This window comes from Protopterus annectens, chromosome 2.part1, assembly GCF_019279795.1.
Source record: "Protopterus annectens isolate FY-2018-M chromosome 2.part1, PAN1.0, whole genome shotgun sequence".
Lineage (NCBI taxonomy): Eukaryota > Metazoa > Chordata > Ceratodontiformes > Protopteridae > Protopterus > Protopterus annectens.
This window is the reverse complement of record NC_056729.1, coordinates 1,748,089,665-1,748,108,808: the sequence shown is the minus strand read 5'-3', so window position 1 is coordinate 1,748,108,808 and position 19,144 is coordinate 1,748,089,665. Positions and strand designations below refer to the sequence as shown.

The 19,144-nt window shown below is 39.4% G+C and overlaps 1 protein-coding gene across 1 annotated transcript in view; it reads right to left on the bottom strand.

The window, feature by feature from the left end:
* LOC122794626 (DELTA-stichotoxin-Hcr4a-like) overlaps positions 1 to 19,144 on the bottom strand; it is a 366,198-nt gene that overhangs the window by 307,372 nt on the left and 39,682 nt on the right. The window contains exon 2 of the mRNA XM_044063206.1: positions 3,199 to 3,320. Within this exon, the coding sequence (XP_043919141.1) occupies positions 3,199 to 3,202 (4 nt within the window). The 5' untranslated portion in view covers positions 3,203 to 3,320. The remainder of the gene's footprint in view (positions 1 to 3,198; positions 3,321 to 19,144) is intronic.

Below are 19,144 nucleotides of genomic sequence, written 5' to 3'. Positions count from 1 at the left end.
TATTCCCCATCATAAAGCCATATCCATTGACGGGTTACTTGGGGTTTAGTGCCAGCAATGTATAAAGATTACCATCACAAGGAAGACTGAGAAGAAGCCCTCACCGTACAATGGGGCATTAACTGCCTGAATGGACAAAGTTTCTTGAGCAGCCTCCTCTGGTTTCACTTCATTAAAGTTAGTGCAAAAAACAGCAACTTCCACCTGTCAAAATCAAATAAATGTATCTCAGATATTTATAGATTATGCCAATAATGTATTGTGCTCTTCAGATGCTCAGGTCCTACACTGTACTGCAAACTGAGTACGCGTATCCTCAGTTATTGAATTGCCTCTTTTTAAAATTAGCTATGAATAATATCTTATCGCACAGATTTTCAAATGGGTTAAGTAGGCTTCACAGATACTTTTTGCTATCTTATTCAAGCACTGAAATTCAGTTTAAACACTCATTTCAAAATAAGTACGTGTTTATGTGAATAAAGAGTCATATTTCTAAATTGTAATCTGCTTTTGTTACAGCCCATAATTCTTACTGGAATTTATTTGTTATTGCTGGGATCATTTTTCAAATTTAAAACTATCGGTAGGACTGTCAATACAAATTGTCTACGAATGTGTAAGCTTTGTGAAATTTGTTAAAACAAATTGCTGCCAGTGCTTGCTTCAAATACAGACTCATTTACACTCCTGTAAAAATGTCTGTATCACCTCTGTTACAATAAGTGTCACTTACTGCATAACAAACAGACTATGTTCTCTACTCAAAAAAAAAAAATGCATACATATGTGTATAGAAAGAATCACTATAATTGCAAAGGGGGCAGGACAGGAAGTTTCCAAAATAATCCAGAAAGCATTTGAGTGGGGAGAAAACAAACTATTTAAATGTGGGACAAGCCTGCAGCAATGACACAAAACAGCATTTGACATCTGACTCTTCTGTCTGAAAATCAATTGTCCATGCAAACATAGTGGAGGATTATCCTCACTAGCCTGCTGTGGATTTATGGCAATGATGAATCATTAAAGTTAAAAATCAGATAAGTGGAGAACAAGATTCTACTACAAGTGTTTCAGTCCAAAGTTCTTGAACAGTGCTGTCTCAACATTAGAGACTTTAATGTCCTGTAGCTGGTGCTTGAAGACCACTGTCTCAACATTAGGGACTCTAGAGTCCTGTAGCTAGTGCTTTAAGACAACTTTCTCAACATTAGGGACTCTAGCTGGTACTGGTTGCTGCTCATGCTCAAACTTGAATAGACATTCTGGCAAACAGCTGTGTGAAGTGAATGGGAGGGGGTGGGAGTGGAAATTTTGGCAGAAATTGGGAGGGAGATTTAGTTTGAGGGAGCAGAAGGTGAGTTTTAGGGTTAGATAATGCAAAGCTAGCTTAGGTACAGGGAAGAAACAAGGAGTTTAGGTTTGGGGGTTGGAGTTTTTGGTTTAGAGAGTGATTGGAGACTTAAGGTTTAGGAAGAGGGAGTGAAGTTTTTGTAAGGAAGAGAGGATTCCAGTTAGAAACTGAGTGGGAGTTTTAGGGTTAGAGTTAGGGCTTTGGCAGAGCTATCTAGTTTCATAGGGTCAGTTGCTGGGAGTGTTAAGTAGTTAAAGTAGGTTGGGTAATGGGGGTTTGAGCACTTAACTTTCTGAGAAAGTGTCAGAGAGCAAGTGTTTTGCAAGAACCAGTATTATAGTATGCTTATAGTAGATGTAAAGAATGAATGTGCTAACACATTTACTGTGAACTGGAGCACACCTGGAGCTCTTTTTCCCATGTCCAAATACAGGACTTCAAAATCCAACAATCTTAAAATCTTGAAATGAAGATACTCAGACATCTTGTCTCTCTTCTGTTCTGTACCTTTATTGGAGAAGTGTTTCTGCCAAGACACAAACTAACTTTATTTGATACTAAAATTAATTTATAATAACGTAAATCGCCTAACCCATGCTACCCAGCTTTGATGTTTGCTTCCTTAATAATATAGTTCCATGACATAAAGATTGTGTATGCATGAGTGTCTCTAGCTCTACAGTGATATTTTAAGGAAATATTTTTTTCCTGTAAAGCAAATTTAATATTAGATACCTTAAAACATTTCTGGCAGGGTATTGATATCTAGGTAAATACTCTGGAATTTGATTACTTTTGCTTTAGTACTTGAAATCTTATGTGGCAGGCATTGCTGTGATATACTGAGGAGTGCTGTTACTGCATATTGTCAGGAAATGGAGTTCAGTCTTGAGATTTATTTAATGTATATAGAATGTTGATATTCTCCTCGTGTCTTTATGGATGTTTTAGTTTTTTATGTTGTTTTTTGTTTTTGCTTGCTGGCAGATCCACCTGTGCACAATCCATTTACATGGAAGACCCAGAGAGAAAAATTCAGACATGAAAAGATTTACTATCAGAATGTCAAAGTATGAATTTAAATTTCTACAGACATAGAAAGGGAAATGCTTATGCACATAATAATATTTATGGGGTACTATGCGAGTAAAGAAATGGGTGAGATAAAGTAAATAACAATGGAAACAAGTCATATACAGTGACAAGTACATGCAGATCACTGTGCATTATGTACAACATGTAGTCAAAGCTAAAACAGGAGCAACAGTGTGGCATAAACCATGCACCAACAGCCATACCTATCGACCTCCAAGCATTAAAATCATAGTACTGGCCTTAAAAATCATAGCAGAGGGTCGGTAAGGGGAGCACTTTCTTATTTTTACAATACAAAGTGTTTATATACTACGTCTTGGCTAGTAAATGACAGCGAATATTTGTATAGGCTAAGTTTATGTATTTCATAAAGTATGGAATTCTAAACAAGTCTGACTTTATGTGGAGCATCATTTATATGAGAGGAGCAAGGCTAAATCTGAGGGGTAAAATCATAGCACTATGCCTGCATCATAGCAGTTGAGAGGTATGTCAACATCCACACTGTTCAATCAAAGGGGATCAGCCAAAATATTTTGATTTCTATACAATACCTCTGTATTGCTAACCCACTTAAAAATAACCAAACTTTTCAAGGGTTTATCATAAGTCTGAAATTAATAATGCATCATGTAGTTATCCTTTTCTCTGTACTAATCTCAGACTATTTGGCCTCATGCATGTTTGGGGTCTTATAAACGTCTACATACTGACATAATATATATCACATTTAGTACAGTTTTTACCCATTTTCACTGTTGGCTTGTCTCCTGATGGACTCTAAGAAGCAAATTGGACCAGTGACTCGACTCTTCTTCAAAACTCCGAAGCTTGCCTTCTTCTAGTCTCAATGAGTCTGAGATGCTATCTGCACAGTACAAAAATATTAAGTTATTACAATTTGGAAAAGTCAACAAAGATATTCACGTGCCAAGTACTATAGCTTGAAAAGATGAAACATATCATACCTACCCTAAAGTCAAAAATAAGCAGAAGAACCTCTGACCTAGTACATTTTTCAAGACACTTGAGTTCTAATCATGCAAACATATTAAATCTCACACAAAACAAAAACAGACGAATATCACTCCCCACAGTCATGCTATTACTGCTTCTACTAAGCAAAGAACGCTGAAACTACTGTGAATATAAGGAGTGTTTAGACTTTGAAATGGTGCCACCTAAAGCTCTGTACCAGTGGTATATGGAACCCTTTAAGAAAAATGGGTCACACAGTTTGGTAATGGTCTTAAATCACGAGACTCGTAAGTGTAAGCCCTAGAATAGTGAAAATGAGGACTTGTGTACACTAAATCAAACATTGCTATGATTTGACTATAACCTTTTCTCTAATGTATGGTGATTCTGGATAGTGTATTCATGAGGAGTGGGGATGTGAGGGGTGCAGTTGGGTCTGCTACCTTCCAAAAAATAACTTTAAAAGAAAACAGTGATTGTCCACATTCACGGTTCTTAAGTTTCACCACAATTATTCAAAGACTTGCAGTTACAGGTCTCAGAATTAAATCAAGGAGCCTCTCAGACTATTAACTGAAAAAGACTACCTTTTCATGAGTAGATGTTTCTGAAGAGAAGTGTTTCATTACTAACTCTACCAAAAGATACCATAATCAGAAGGCTTCATTCCAGACCTTACAAGATGGGAATTAAATTTGGACAGGATGTCAGGGGTACTGATGACTGCGATTACCCACAATAAACATGAAATCAAGGAAATGATCACACATTTAAACACCACATGAACAACAACAAGGTAAAAGGGGAAAGATGGAGGGGATATAATACAGATCATCCTGTGCACTTCTGTACATCAGGCATAAAAAGGGGGCTGTAAATGAGGAGTAACAGGCAGATGGTACCAGGATGGAGACAACACTACGTCTGTAGGGGTGTGAAGCTAATTAACATGCAAGCCCTACAGCATCTTACACACACTGTAATAAATCACAGTCATGCAAAAAAATCAATAAGTTAGTGGAGTGTTTTTGTAAAAGTCTAAACAGCTTGAAAAATGGCTACTTGGTCTTCCAGATGACTGGTATGGCTTAAACTCATATATACATACGTATATATATATACATATATGGAAACACTTTATAATCTCGAAATATAGAAATGTCAAATTTCAGTATCTTGAGACTATAAAGTCGAAGTTTTAAAATAGCAAAAGTGCATAATCGCGAATTCGAATATCTCAAACTCGCGGTTATGGCTTTATGCAATGTAATGTCTGGGACTGTATGTGGATGGTGTGCGGTGCCATGTGTGGGTGTAGGTGTAATGACAGGTAAGTGAATGTTTTGTAAGGGTTTTGGGTGGGAGTTTGAGTGTGAGTGTGCTGATATGTGTGTGTGTGTGTGTGTGTGTGTGTGTGTGTGTGTGTGTGTGTGTGTGTGTGTGTGTGTGTGTGTGTGAGGGACTGTAGAATGTGTTTACGTGAGTTTGCTTTTGTTTTCTGTTTGTACAATCTCCGAGTTAGTATATATAATCAGGGGGGTGGGGTTGCAGCCCCCCACATGGGGGGTGCAGGTTTGTGGATGTGTGTTTTGTTTGTTTATGTTGGGGTATATGTGTGGTCTGGTGTGTGCTGTGTTTTGAATTTCACAGTTTTGGGCTTCGTGGTTTTGCTGTTTCAGTGTTGTGTGGATTCAATTTCATGCTCTCGAAAAACTGAAATTCGAGATTTCAGTCTTTCAAGATTATGAACTGAATCCATATGTATATATATATATTTATATATATATATATATATATATATATATATATATATAAATATATATATATATATATATATTTATATATATTTATATATATATATATATATATATATATATATATATATATATATATATCTATATGGGTCTAGGACTATTGCATGAATGCACTTTTCACCGAATTGCTAATGGGTGGACATACTTACATGAAAATGCTTTTTACCGAAGCAGTATTTTCTCATCAGTATGCCTGTTGTGCCAGTCGTACTATGGTGCGGATAAGTAAAAATTCCCTTTTCCCCACTGTAGTGTGATCTCGGAGTAAGAATAATAAAGTAGGGGGGTGTGGGGGTGCAGGGGCGCTTGCCCCCTGCATAAAAGTAGATTTAATGTTTTACACACTTTAGTGAAAGCGCTTTCATTCAAGTATGTTCGCTAATAGTGGATTTGGACTGTTGAAGTTTCGTTCAACAGTCCTAGATCCATATGTATATGTGTATATATATATATATATATATATATATATATATATATATATATATATGTATATATATATATATATATATATATATATATACACACACACACACACACACACACACACACACACACACACATACATATATATACATGGGTTACCTTCATTTCATCGACAGCTCATTTCACTGACAAGCAAATCAGCAAGACCATTTCACTGAATGTTCATTTCACTGACAACTCATTTCATCGACAGTGATATATGATCTTTTCCCCACTGTAGTGCTTTCCTGGAGTTAGAATATATAGTAAGGGGGTGTGGGGGGCACAGCCACCCACATTGGGGGGTGTGGGCGGTGTAGCCCCCCACATATTATAAATGTTTAAGCTATAGAGATGGATACTTACAAGTGCAATGAATAACTGTTTTGCAGAAAACAATATACAACCAAAGTATGTGGGGGTTTTAACACTGCAAGAAGCTTAGCTGTATTAGGAAAAAGGTATCCTTTGCCATCCCGGTTTCAAGCACAGATTCCTTCAATCTGATACATGTATAGCCATTTTGCCAATAACCAACTTCTGCACTAGTCTGTAGTCTCTCCACAAACCCACTCTTGCTCCACAAAGTTAGGGCCTTCAATACTTAAGTGCTTAAGGGCAGTAGAATGTACAGTTGTGTGAGATGCACTTATGCATAACAGCAGATGTGCAAATTCTTATGCAACCATCTTTAGGCTATATGGGTTGTGTCTTTCCCAAGACACAACTGGTCAGCTTCAAAAGCTCTGACTCCCTCCCATGCTTCCACTCTGACTGATGATTGGACAGCCCCATGGGGGAAAATCAGCAGAGTGTAAATTTTCTGGACTTTCCTCCTATATAGTAAGAAGCAGCATAATCATACTGAAGTAAACAAACCAGAAACAACCAGAAAACTACTTCTGAACAATATCAGGGGGATGGAGGGCCCCAAAACTACTTCTGAACATTACCAGGGGATAGAGGGCCCCAAAACTACTTCTGAACATTACCAGGGGGATGGAGGGCCCCAAAACTACTTCTGAACAATACCAGGGGGATGGCGGGTTGGAGCAGCTAATGCAGCAGTGAGGAATTTGGAAATATACTGTTATGGGTAAAGTGCCACTTGCACAACTGTATTCTGTTCATCATTCCAACTGCTGCTGAAGTCTTTACATTATGTAGGTTGAACACCAAAGCCTATCCAACCAGACAAGAAAAGGATATGGATCCAGGAGCCCCTGAAGAATGGTCCTAGCAAAGCCAGTCATGGAAATATAGAAAGAATCCAGACTAATGCCTTGCGAAGTATGTGCACATGGCATATAGCTGCTTCTAGAATGCTGCTAGAGTCCACCCCTTTCCAATATGCCATCAAAGGATACAAAGCTGTCACAGACTGTGCCTTGATTGTCAGGAACTGGTTTAGCATAGTGTGCATAACAAATGACAAAAGCTTGGGACAACCATTAGGAAACAGCCTGCTTTGACACAGGTTGTCCTTTCAAAGTCCGAGCATAAAAATAAATAACTAATTAGTTTTTCTAAAGGACTTGAATATGCCAAGACAACACCTGAGCTGCCTCTGCATATCCAGAGTATGTAGAATTCTTCCCATCTGGTTCTGAGGGTCAGGATACAACACTGGGAGATCAGTGGCCTGATTTCAATAAACTGTATAACAACATTGGGCTTAAATGAGGGATATTTTCTTAACACACTATTCCTATGGAAGACAGATATATTTCGCCCACCATGGAAGCTTGCAACTCAGATACTCCTCTTGCAGATATCAGAGCAATGAGCAGAACAGTTTTCCCATGTAATGAGCCTTATATCTGCTTGGTATGCCAGTTCAGATGGAGGTATGGTTAATTTTTCCAGCAGAAAGTTAAGATCCCAGATCCCAGTGATCTCAGGTATACACTGCTTTCAGAAACTGTTTTACTAAAAAAAAAACTGAAGGGGTGGATCCACTGGCAGACAATTATACTGAAATGGATGCAAGATGTTCCTTAATAAATTAATGCAAAATGCTACAGGCTAGTAACTCAAACATATATTTGAGAAACAATGGTACATAATTTCAGATAGGGCCCTATATATTGGCTAGGTATCAACTAGAAAATCTCTTCCACATGTCAGCATAAGATTTTCTAGTAGCAGGATTTCTTTTCTCCATTAGTACCTACTGCACCTCCTCTATAAGAGTTACTTAAAAACTATCAGACTAGAATCATCAAGACAAATAACTGTTGATAGATTGGTACTTGGCTATCGGCCCTAGGGCCTATACAAGCCTAGCCATAACAATTCCCTGGCTATTTCTTCCCACACTATTTACTTCCCTGGACCCCTGTCTAGCAGGGTGACTGACGTGATCCTCAGGGTGAATTTCCTTTCTCCCATCCAATCATCAAGGTTCCTTTTGAAGCGGGCCAAAGAGGTGCTCTGCTTGACATGTATGGGCAATCTATTCCAGAGTCTGGGGAGTCTCTGGGTCAGGAACCTATCCCTCCAGCATGTTTTGTTTATTGTGATGACAAGGTTTAGATCCCTGCAGTGTGTGGCTCTGAGGGATTGGGATTTCTTTAAGTGTAGCATGTCCAACAGCTCTGGGTTTGCCATGGCCTTGTATGTTAAGCAGTGATCGCCTCAGAGTAGACGATATGCGATAGAGTATTGCTGGAGTTTTTTAAGGTGGTCAGCATAGGGCATCTGCTTTAGGCCCAGATTCTTTTAGTGAGGTATTTCTGCAGCCTTTCCAGTTGTTGCAAATGTCTTGAGAGGTACATACCAAATGGGGCATTGTATTATATAATGGGTCTAATGAGTGATGAATACAGTTGGACAATGACCTCCTTTTTTCTGGATGAAAAGCCCTTTAGTGATGAGGTGTGCCACATAGAAGGATGTCCTGACTGTTGTGGTGATGTGGTTATTGAAGGTGAGACCACTGTCCACCTGTGTCCCTAAGTCCCTTATCACTCTTTTGGTGTTTAGTGTACTGTGGTAATTCATGGGTACATGTCTTTTCCCAAAGGGGATAACTACACATTTCTTGGTATTGAGCTTGAGCCCACAGCTCTGGCACCAAGCATGTGTTTCTGTAAGACCCTTTTGTAGAGTATCCACATCATTTGGAGATTTAATAATGGCTCCCAGTTTGCAGTCATCTGTGAACTTTGTTAGCCAGAGTCCCTTAGTGTTGGCCTGTACTTCAGAGAAGTAGATGCTAAACAAGAGAGGTCCCAGGACTGAACCCTGAGGTACTCCACTTGTCACTTGTCTGGAGCTGGATTTGGAGTCAGCTACTTTTACAGTGTGGGTTCTGTCAGTAAGCCAGTTGGCAACCCATCGAGTGAGGTAGGGATTAATGCCCAGCTTAATGCCCAGCTTAGTAAGTTTATCTATGATTCCAGAGTGGGGGATGGTGTCAAAGGCCTTGGCAAGGTCCAGATAGGCTGTTTGGACTGCCTTACCCTTGTCCACGGCTCTGGAGACTGATTCGAAGAAGTCAATCAGGTTCAGGAGACAAGATCGGCCCTTCATGAACCGAAACTGGGTGGGGTCCAGAGTTTGGAGGTTGCCAATGTCTTTGGTTATAAGTTCCATGATAATACGTTCCATGGCCTTGCAGATCAGGCTCATCAGACTGATGGGGTGGTAGTTCTTGGATCCAAGGTGGATCCCCCCTTGTGGAGTGGGATAACTGTAGCTGTGCGCCACGCAGTGGGCACAAAGCCTGAGGTGAGGGTATGATTAAACATGACACTTAGGTGAGGTGCCAGTTCATTTTGTAGTTCATGTAGTACACAGCCCGGGATGTCATCTGGTCCCATGGATGCTGTATTCTTATCTTTGGAGAGTGCATTTTTTTACCTGTGTGGCCGTTATAACCGGAATTTGGCAATCTTCCTGTATTGAGATGGGCCATTTAGGGGGTGAGAGGGGGGAGGGTGAAGTTGGCACTGAATCGATCTGCCAGGATATTGGCAATATCCTTGGGATCAGTATATTTAATGCCATTCTGTTGTAGCTCAGAGCAGATCTGAGCATTGCCATTTAGATTCTTGACATAGTTATAGAATGCCTTGTGGTTGTCTTTGGAATCTTTGACAATTTTATTTTCGTAACTAGCTTTGGAGGATTTTATGAGGGATCTCAGCTTCTTACTGAGGCTGGTAAGGGAGGTTTTTGCATCCTGGGATTTTCCTCTTTCCTGCAACAGTTTCTTCCTTTTGTTGTAAAGTTTGTTTATGGCAGGGGACCACCAGATTGGCTTCCTTTTTTTGGAGGAGAGCATCTTGGTTCTATTTGGGATGGCACGATTCATGCATGAGGGGATGTGCTCGTACAGTGCCTTAGTGTAGGGCTCAGCAGTTGAACTTTCAGTTCCCGTCCGCATGGGTGTCATGAAGTTTGTAACTTCTGACTTGAGTAGCATGAAGTTGGCTTTGAAGAAGTTTATGGAGGTTTGCTTATTGGGGGTGGGATGTGGATGTTAAGGATGATTAGCTTATGGTCTGACCTGACCAACGAGGGGGTGACCATAGGTGTGCAGCATCAATTTCCCATGTTGGTAATGACCAGGTCAAGGATATTGGAACCCCTGATGGGACTATGGATTAGTTGATCCAGGGCATTGGAATTTATGAATTCCAAGAACCGTTGGGCAAAGGTGTCGGTACACGAGTAGTTTTCCCAGTTAATGGCAGGGTAGTAGAAATCACCCAGTATTAGGGATTTTGGTTGTATACTAATATTTTCCAGTATGTTTAGAAAGGTGTAGTGAGAATCTTGGGGGCATGGTGGGGGATCTGTAGCAAGCTAAAATTTGGATTGCAGTCTTACCTAGTGTTAGAAGCACCTGGAGAATTTTAGACACATTGTGGTGGGCAACTAACCTGGGGGTGCGAATATCCTTGGTGAATATGTACACTCCTCCACCTTTAGTGTTTCGATCCTGGTTTGGTGGCTGAAAAGTGTGGAAAGAGCTGTAGCCTGGTATTGCAGGGGTGCTCTCTGGAGCCTTGAACCAGGTCTCAGTTACTGCACAGATACTGATGTTCTCCATTTTAGGAGTGCCTCGAGAGAGTGCATTTTGAGGTTTAGACTTCTAGCATTGAGTGGCATTACCTTCAGATTTTGCATGCTTGTACCTGTTATGGTGGTGGTTTTGTCCTTTGAACTTTGCCTAAAAAAGGCACTATAGGGGTGGCAAGAGCCTTAGCCGGTAACCTGAATCCCAGGGGCAACAGGTGCAGACTATCTCAGGCAAAGCATCGTGGTCTGTCAAGATTGGGGTTTATCAAACTCTTGTGTGAGAAGTTCCAAATATTGGGTAAGAGTGTGGTAATTGCCTTTGGCCAATTCTATAAAAAAGGAGAACCATTACTGCTTGGGCCAAAGTGGGGGTGGTCACCACAAATATTTTTTGAAGAGTCTTTCTGAATCTTCAAAATTGTCCTAGATAAAAGTGGAAGGAGCAGAACTGTATAAAGAAACATTCTCATGCAAAAAAAAAAACTAGATGAATTCCTGGAAGACACTCTCATTCAATTTCCATTCATGAGGGTTTGTCCTGGTCCTGCTCAGCTTGTCCACTACTAGGGTTTGCACTGACAGAATGTAAGGTGCTCGGGGAAGGGGGGTTAAAAAGTTCTGAAGACCTAATTCCCAAGTGATTACAGCAAGCCTGACTTTAGGGTACAACCTTGTGCCCCATTGCTATTAGATGTACTACATCACTGTGGTGTCTTTAATCATCTGGAGAAGTCCTGGAGACCAAAGATGATGAAGAGATTGAAAGGCATGGTTCACAGCTCATGTTTTTTTAAATGTATGTGTTTTGGTCTGTCTGTAGAATCCCATAGGTCTTGTACCTTTACCCCATAGGAAATGCCCTCCAAACAAAATCTGAGGTGTCTGTAGTTACAGATTGAGTGGAGGATAAAGAGAAAAGGGGATACCTACATTTAGTAGTCTTAACAGTCTCCCCCATTGCAGTTCTTTTTATATAAAGCCCAAAAAAGGTATCTTCAAATCTAATGGACGCAAGTATTTAGTCCACATTTTTATTTTATCATTTTGTTGACCGGGAAAGTCAGACTAGGACAGAGCCTATTTTTAGCGGAGGCCTGGGGAGAAATACTCCAGATGCATGTCTTTGGACTGTGGGAGGAAACCAGAGTACCTGGAGGAAACTCACGCAAATGCAGGCAGAACATGCAAACTGCACAGAAGGCACCCCAGCTGAGAAATGAACTAAAGAACCTCTTGCTGGGAGGCAACAATGTTAACCGCTACACCACTGCACTGCCCACATGTTTATTACATACCCTTAAATATTTCTCATGTGAACCCTGGCAACAGGAGTCATGAAAATCATAGGAGCCATGGACCACAGTATCTTGAAAAAATCTTTGGCTGAAGTCTGAGACTGAGATAAGAAGCTCAGGAAGATTTCTATATAAAAAATATACTTTCTCCCACATCCAAAGGCAATCTGCAAGACATTACCTACAAGACATCTTTGAAAGGTCTTCCTATATGACAGAGTCAAGGATTTGTTAATGCTTATCTGTAATCACAGCTAGGTCAGAAGAAAGGAACCCCTGTTAAGGACTCAACATCTGGGAGAAGAGTGCAGTGATAGGTAAGGCATCTAAATAGGGAAAAATGTTACTGTCATTCAGTCTGCTAAGATATGACTGGAGTACTTTGAAAACACCCTTGTAGTAGAAGATGGAAGAGACAAAGCCCTATCTTTACGTCTCTATCTGAATGATCACACGTCTTCTTCAGGAACACAGACTAACCCACTTTACAAGTACTGTATTCAGTGTACCAGAATTGACTTAACAGTTTTTGTCTAAGGGAAGAAAATCATATTTTCTGATAGATAACATGTTTTAATGAACCATGTTTAACAGGCATCTGAAGTGACAGACATAAAGAAGAAATATCTGCCTCATCAAGCAGTCTCTTCCCTTGAACATATCCTGCAATCATCCCTTGAAATGTCTCCATGCTCCAATAAAGGTAGTAGTCCAATGCTCACAATGGACACTGGAACAACTGCAGAGGAAGTGTCTGACCCCTGCTTCATGGTGCCTGAAATGACTACACCAGAGGAAGCCAGAGAGGTAAGTGACTGGTCTGAGGAACTACTCCTGGCTACTAGAGTCACTCACCATTGGCTGAAGTGAAGACTGACACTGTGGCATCAGCAAGGCTCACTGGGTAAGTTGTTTTTTTTTTCTTTCATGGAAGCACTAAAGTTGGATCAGCAGGGGTGGGGTAAGTATCAATGCAGTGAGCAAGAAGGATGTTTCCGATAGTGCTGGAATGAGATGGTTAGAAGGTAAGCTGTCAAACAGTTTGCACAAACAGCACACTTCTACTACACACACATGACCCTCCCAAAAACACTAATGTATAAGTAGAGCACAATACTCCTGTCAGAAACCCCTTTAAAATAAAATGAATCCGACTGAAAATAATGTCAGGTAAATAGTGACAGTGTGATCATAAGTACTACGTTTCCAGCCCAATTAAAAACACTTCCCACACAAAACCTTTGATAAAACACTCAAACGTTTTCATAAGGAGTACATTTCCTCACAAACAGAGCCCATAAATTAGCCGAAGCTAAAAATAGCGGTCCCTGATAGGAAGCTTCCAATACTGAAGAAATACTAGGTTTCTTAAATGGCCAGAACTGCCAAAGTAAAACAAAAGTAAAATACAATTTGTTTTACAACATAGGTGGGATTTTCATCAGTGTTGGAATCATGTACTTCCTAGATACTGTTCCAAAGTGGACATATTGATGTTTCTGAAAGGACGTTGAGTTTATGGTAAAGTCAAACAGCATATCAGGAATATCTAGACATAATGAGTCTTTAGAGGCATGCAAGGATTTACCAGACAATCTGGTCAGTTAAGGCTTACGTCATGCATGCATCCTACTGGTCACCAAAGAAACAGACCCAGCTGCTCAAACCAAGAATTTGTGTTTGTGTGTGTTTGTGTGTGTATATTGTCACTGGGTATGTGTATGTGCAGGGTAACTCATTCAAGAGCATATGAAAAAAAGGCAGTTTTTCAACTTAGGAGTACTGATTGTTAATTTGTGCATTTTTATTCATTTTTCACAACCTGCAATGTGCAAGAAATGCTATACTCCACAACAGGATTCTTAGCTTTTGCATGGTTACACTTCTGTGCACAAACAGGAATCCAGCACAGCAAAAAAATTCAACTGACCATGCAGATACTGATTGGATGCTGGACTTATTTTCAGAACATTAGCTTCAAATAGACTAGTTTCAACATATACAATGTTCTTATCAGTAAAAAAAGGCTAGCCAGGAATCTACCAAACATTCTACCATCTTCCAAAGAACTAAAATGGTCATGTAACACCATCAATTGATATGCACTTTAATGATTTCAGATTTTAAACAGACAAGTGACATTTTATAAGTAACAGAGCAAAATCCAGATCAACAATAACGCATTAAATAATTAAAAAAATTGTGTGGAATGGTACCCCCCCAAGGGACTTATCTGCCAAAAAAGAAGCTGAAATGCCACCTACTGATCCTGTGAAGCCTCTGAGCTGCTTTTTCATGAGGCAGCAAGAATGTTCTGAAGATTTTATACTCTGACTGCTGATTTTCCCACCACGGGGCTGTTCCATCAGCAGTCAAAGTTTGTGTGTGGAAGGGAACTAAAGCTTTTAGAAGCTACCCAGTTGTCTTGGGCGAGATATAGCCCATATAGCCTAAAGCTACTGTAGCAGTGGGAATGATGAATATCATGAGATTTGAAGAATAGACCATTTTCAATTTTCCATAATCACAGATGATTAATGACTCAAACCTTGGTCTGAGGAGTACTGAAGTGTTTGACAGAGGGTGTAGGAGCTCATATCCATCAAGGATGCTGATCAGTCAGAGGCTGTAGCAATAGAACCAGTTCCCCAGGTCACTAAGCTCCAACTGTAGACCCCCCTATTTTCTGCTCTACATCACTGATATTTCAGAGGTTGTCTTTAGCCACTACCATGTAAGTGATCAGTTCCTGCACATTTAGGTGCTTTTAAATAGAGAGATATGAGCAGTAACTAATAACATGTCAGTGATTTAGGCAAAGGCTATCTTTACTTCGCACAGGCATGAGTTGCTCTTACTGCCAATAAGATATGACCACTATAAACTGAAGGAATATTTCTGGTGATGGTGCTATAGTGAGTAGACGTGATCCACAATTGCCCTGAGATGCTATACAGGAGCAGGGCATAAAGTATAGTTTAAATACGTTCTCTGACAAACTGAGTAGGCAAAAAGTTATAGAATTATATTTCATGATGGTATGTGACAGGAAGATTAAAAGCAGGGGAATCAGTTGCATCTGTTGAGAGCAGTGAATTTAAACATAGTGAGCAATCAAAGTACACCACAGAACTGTGAAATGTAATCAGTATGTGACCTGGACAGGTTAATTAAGGAAAACCTCTAGGCATAACTCAAACTTTTTTTATTTTACATTTGTTTACCGGGATAGTCCAACTGGGCAGAGCCCATTTTCAGGGGAGGCCTGGGAAAGAAAAGCTCCACAAAAAGTGACATTACATACAACATTAGCAACAGTAAATACAGCATGAAAAACAATATATACAACACAAGTTAGAGTAGATACAGCAAGTCTAACAGTAGATATAACATCAGATATGGAACTTAACATAGTGATATTATTAACATAGAACCTATAAGTATCAATTACATTTGTAAAGGGAAAATAATTCTAGATTTATGGCACATTTAAGAATAAAAAGAAAACTCAAAATACAAATAAGATCACTGTCCAAGAGACAGGATGAATAATTAATGGAGAGTCTACTTATGATAATAGGAGATCAGCCAGGAGTGTTGCATGAGCAGAGCCAAGTGTCAGTTAGAGAATTTCTGAGTAGTTTTTTAAACTGGTGTGTGTTGTCAGTGGTTCTATTATGGGGGAGGGAGTTCCAGGTTTTTGAGATATAGGAAGTGTATAAGGAGTCTCCTGCAGTGTTGTTAGTTTAAAAGACTTGTACTAACGATTTATTTGATGATCGTAGTTTTTGAGTGTTAGAGAAAGGTTATAGTAAGCTTTGGAGAGCTGGAGTTTTTTCAGGGTTATAGAGTAATTTGTGGGTCATGATTAATTGGTTGCATGCAAGAAGGTGAGTTATTTCAAGCCAGGAGAGTTTTGAGGGTTAGACAGTGATGTGGTCTATGTAATGATCCAGTAGCAAATTAAGCTATTTTATTATAGCATGTATTCAATTGATCTAAATCCATTTTTTGAGGTTGATCAGGATGGGTGAAGCATATAATAGAGTTGCTAGTAGGTGGGTTCTGGATATGGCAGCTCTTGAGGAATCTGTTAAAAATTTTTGGTTTCTGTAAAGGGTGCCCATTTTTTGTGGAGTTTTTTTAAATGTTTGTGATATATGCAAGTCAGATCTTAGCTTATCATCTACAAGGACTCCTAGTAGTTTGGTGGATGGGTCAGGTGTAATTATTGTGTTATTAGCTGTGATGTGGAACTGTGGGGGAATCTAGTGATCTGGTAGGTTGAAAGTTTTGTTTTTTTTGGGGGGGGTTAAGAATAATTTGGGAGTTTGTCAGCCATGTTTCAATTTCTGTAAAGGCCCATTGTGTTTTGTGTTGAAGTTATTGCACAGTAGGGGCTGCACATATTAATGTTGAATAATCTGCATATTGGATAATGGTGGCAAGTGAGGTGGCTGAGTTGAGGTTACTTGTGAAAATACTGAAGAGAAGAGGGCCAAGTATGGATCACTGTGGGACCCCAAGAGTAATAGGGAGAAGTGTGGAGAGGTCATATTGCCACTTAACTGCCTGATGACAACATGTTAAGTAAATATGGAACCATGGGACACATGAAGGGTGTATCTTTAGGTCTGAGAGAGCAGTTAAAAGTTTGTTGTGGGAGACTGTGTCAATGGCTTTAGACATATCCAAAAAAACTGATGAGACTATGTTTCCCTCATTCCTGTACTGCTTTATGCTGTTAGCAAAGCTAAGTAGAGCAGTGGTTATACTATGGGACAGTCTAAATCCATGTTGGGAGATGGCAAGTAAGTTATTGTATGTGAGATATCTCATACGTTGGGAACGTAAACATTTCTCAAGGAGTTTTGAAAGTGGGGATAGGATAGCTATGGGGCAATAATTAGTTAGTTCAGTTGATTTACCACCTTTATGTAGGGGGAATAATATAATAAATTTCCGAGATGGTAGGGATGTAGTTTTCAGAAATTGAGGAGTTGATATGGTTTAAGATATAGCATGAGCTGCAATTTTTAAGAACTCTGTTGGTAAGTTATCAGGGGCAGTTCTAGTTGGTTTAAATTCTTTTAAGAGTTTTTCTATGGCTTTGGTGGGGATGGGTCGAAATGAGAAGGAAGCATTACTGTTGTTATTTAGATTGTTAGCTGTTTGTATGTTATTTGGATTATCTCTGGTTAGTGCAAGAATGCTTCCTGCAAAGTATTTGTTAAACTGTTCAGGGGTGGTTTGAGAGTTATTTGGTAAGGTGGGGGAGGAGGGTTGTCCAGGATTGAGTATGTTTTTAATTGTAGCCCAAAATGTTTGTGGGTTATTTTGATACTTAATTTGCATGTTAGTATAATAGTTCTTTTTGTCTAGCTTGATTTGTTGTTTAACTTTGTTCCTGAGTTAAGTTATACAATCTGGTACAGTTTTGCTAGTATGCCAGGAGAGCCACGCCTTGTCCCTTGCTTAAAGTTTTTTTTTGTTTCAGTAGTAAGCCATGGGGCAGAATTTGCTTTGACACAAAATGTTCTATAGGGTGCCATACTGTTGAGAATATTATGGAAGGTATTAATAAAATGTTCAACTGCTGCATCTAAGGGTAAAGTCTTCAGTGGGCTCCAGTTACAGAGTTTTAGAGTGTATATTAGTTCCTGTGGTTTAAAATGTTTCTTATTACGGATCTGATAATATATAGTGTGTTTAGCAGGGTTAATGTGTTGCCTGAGTAGGTAGGTAGGTATGTGATCACTGATGTTGACTGATAAAAATAGTTACTATAGCTATGTGCTTTTTTGCATTAATGTGTAATTTAGCAGGAAATAGGTCAGTATTAGTACGAGTAGATATTTATAGATATAGAGATGTCACAGTTAGCCTGTTTTTTGAAAAGTATAGCTACTCCACCTCCTCTTTTGTCATTTCGGTCTGCTTGAAGCATATTATACCCCGAAGGTGTGATTTCATTGTCTGAGATATGGGGTAAGCCAGGTCTCTGTTAGGATTGCTATTTCTGGGGAATAATGTGATAGGATATCCTCTAGTTCATGAACTTTATTAACAGATTTCTAACATTTACGTTAAGAAAGAATAAGTCAGTGTTTCTGTGTTATATTAAGTTTATGTGGTGTTTGAGAATTGGATGAAGTAAGGGTGTTGGGTCCAGGATTTGGGTGTATGTCCTCACTTTTAAGCAGTGTTTTGGCAATGTTTGCTATTATTTTGATGAGACTACATATATGTTTGTGGTGTCCAAATGTGATATTTTTTTAAGTTATTTTTGGTGGGTACTTTGGTATTATGTTGACCTAGGATGGTGGTGTTGAAGATGCCAAGATATATTTGAAAGTCTGTTGGTTGCTTCAGTGTAGGAGAGTTAATAGTTACCTTTTGTTTACTTTGGGGAAGGGCTAGAAGGTAGTGGTAGGATGTATAGTGTGTGGCTAAGGAGAAGGAAAGAGGTATTAACAGGCACTGGGTTAGCATGAAGATCTTTAGAAAATCTTTGAGATGTAGCATTTTTAATTGAGTGGGGGAGGAATTAAGTAATAATAGTTGGCAAAGTGAGACAACTGAAGTAAAGTAAGCCTGTAACTTGTTGATCACATGACAGAGGCTAAAGAATGAGAGGCAGAAGGGTAGAGGCAATAAACTTAAACACAGATGCTACTGAAAAAAATACTGACTTAAACAAACATTTCCAGACACATGCAACAACTGTAATGCCCACAGAGATCCCTTACTAAAAGGATGCAAGGCCTAAACAATAAGTCCTGAATGGATAGACTCAAAACCCCATCACTATATTCAGTAGGCTACAGACTACTAAAAGGTGACAGGTGTCTGGCATACAAGGCTTCCTCCATCCCAATATTGATGGACCTACTGCACACCAGCAAGTCAAACAGTATCAGAAATACTAGGTCTAGGGATTTAATCTGGTTCTGAATCATCAACAGAATGGTTCAGAGGGCAAGGTATACCTTGCACAGGATACTGCTGCTTTCCCCACCTTTGTAAATCAAAACTAATCTCTGTCCATATTCAAAGCACAACTTGGATCTATGGATGGGTAATAGAAAATTTACATCAGGGCTGTTCACTCTACT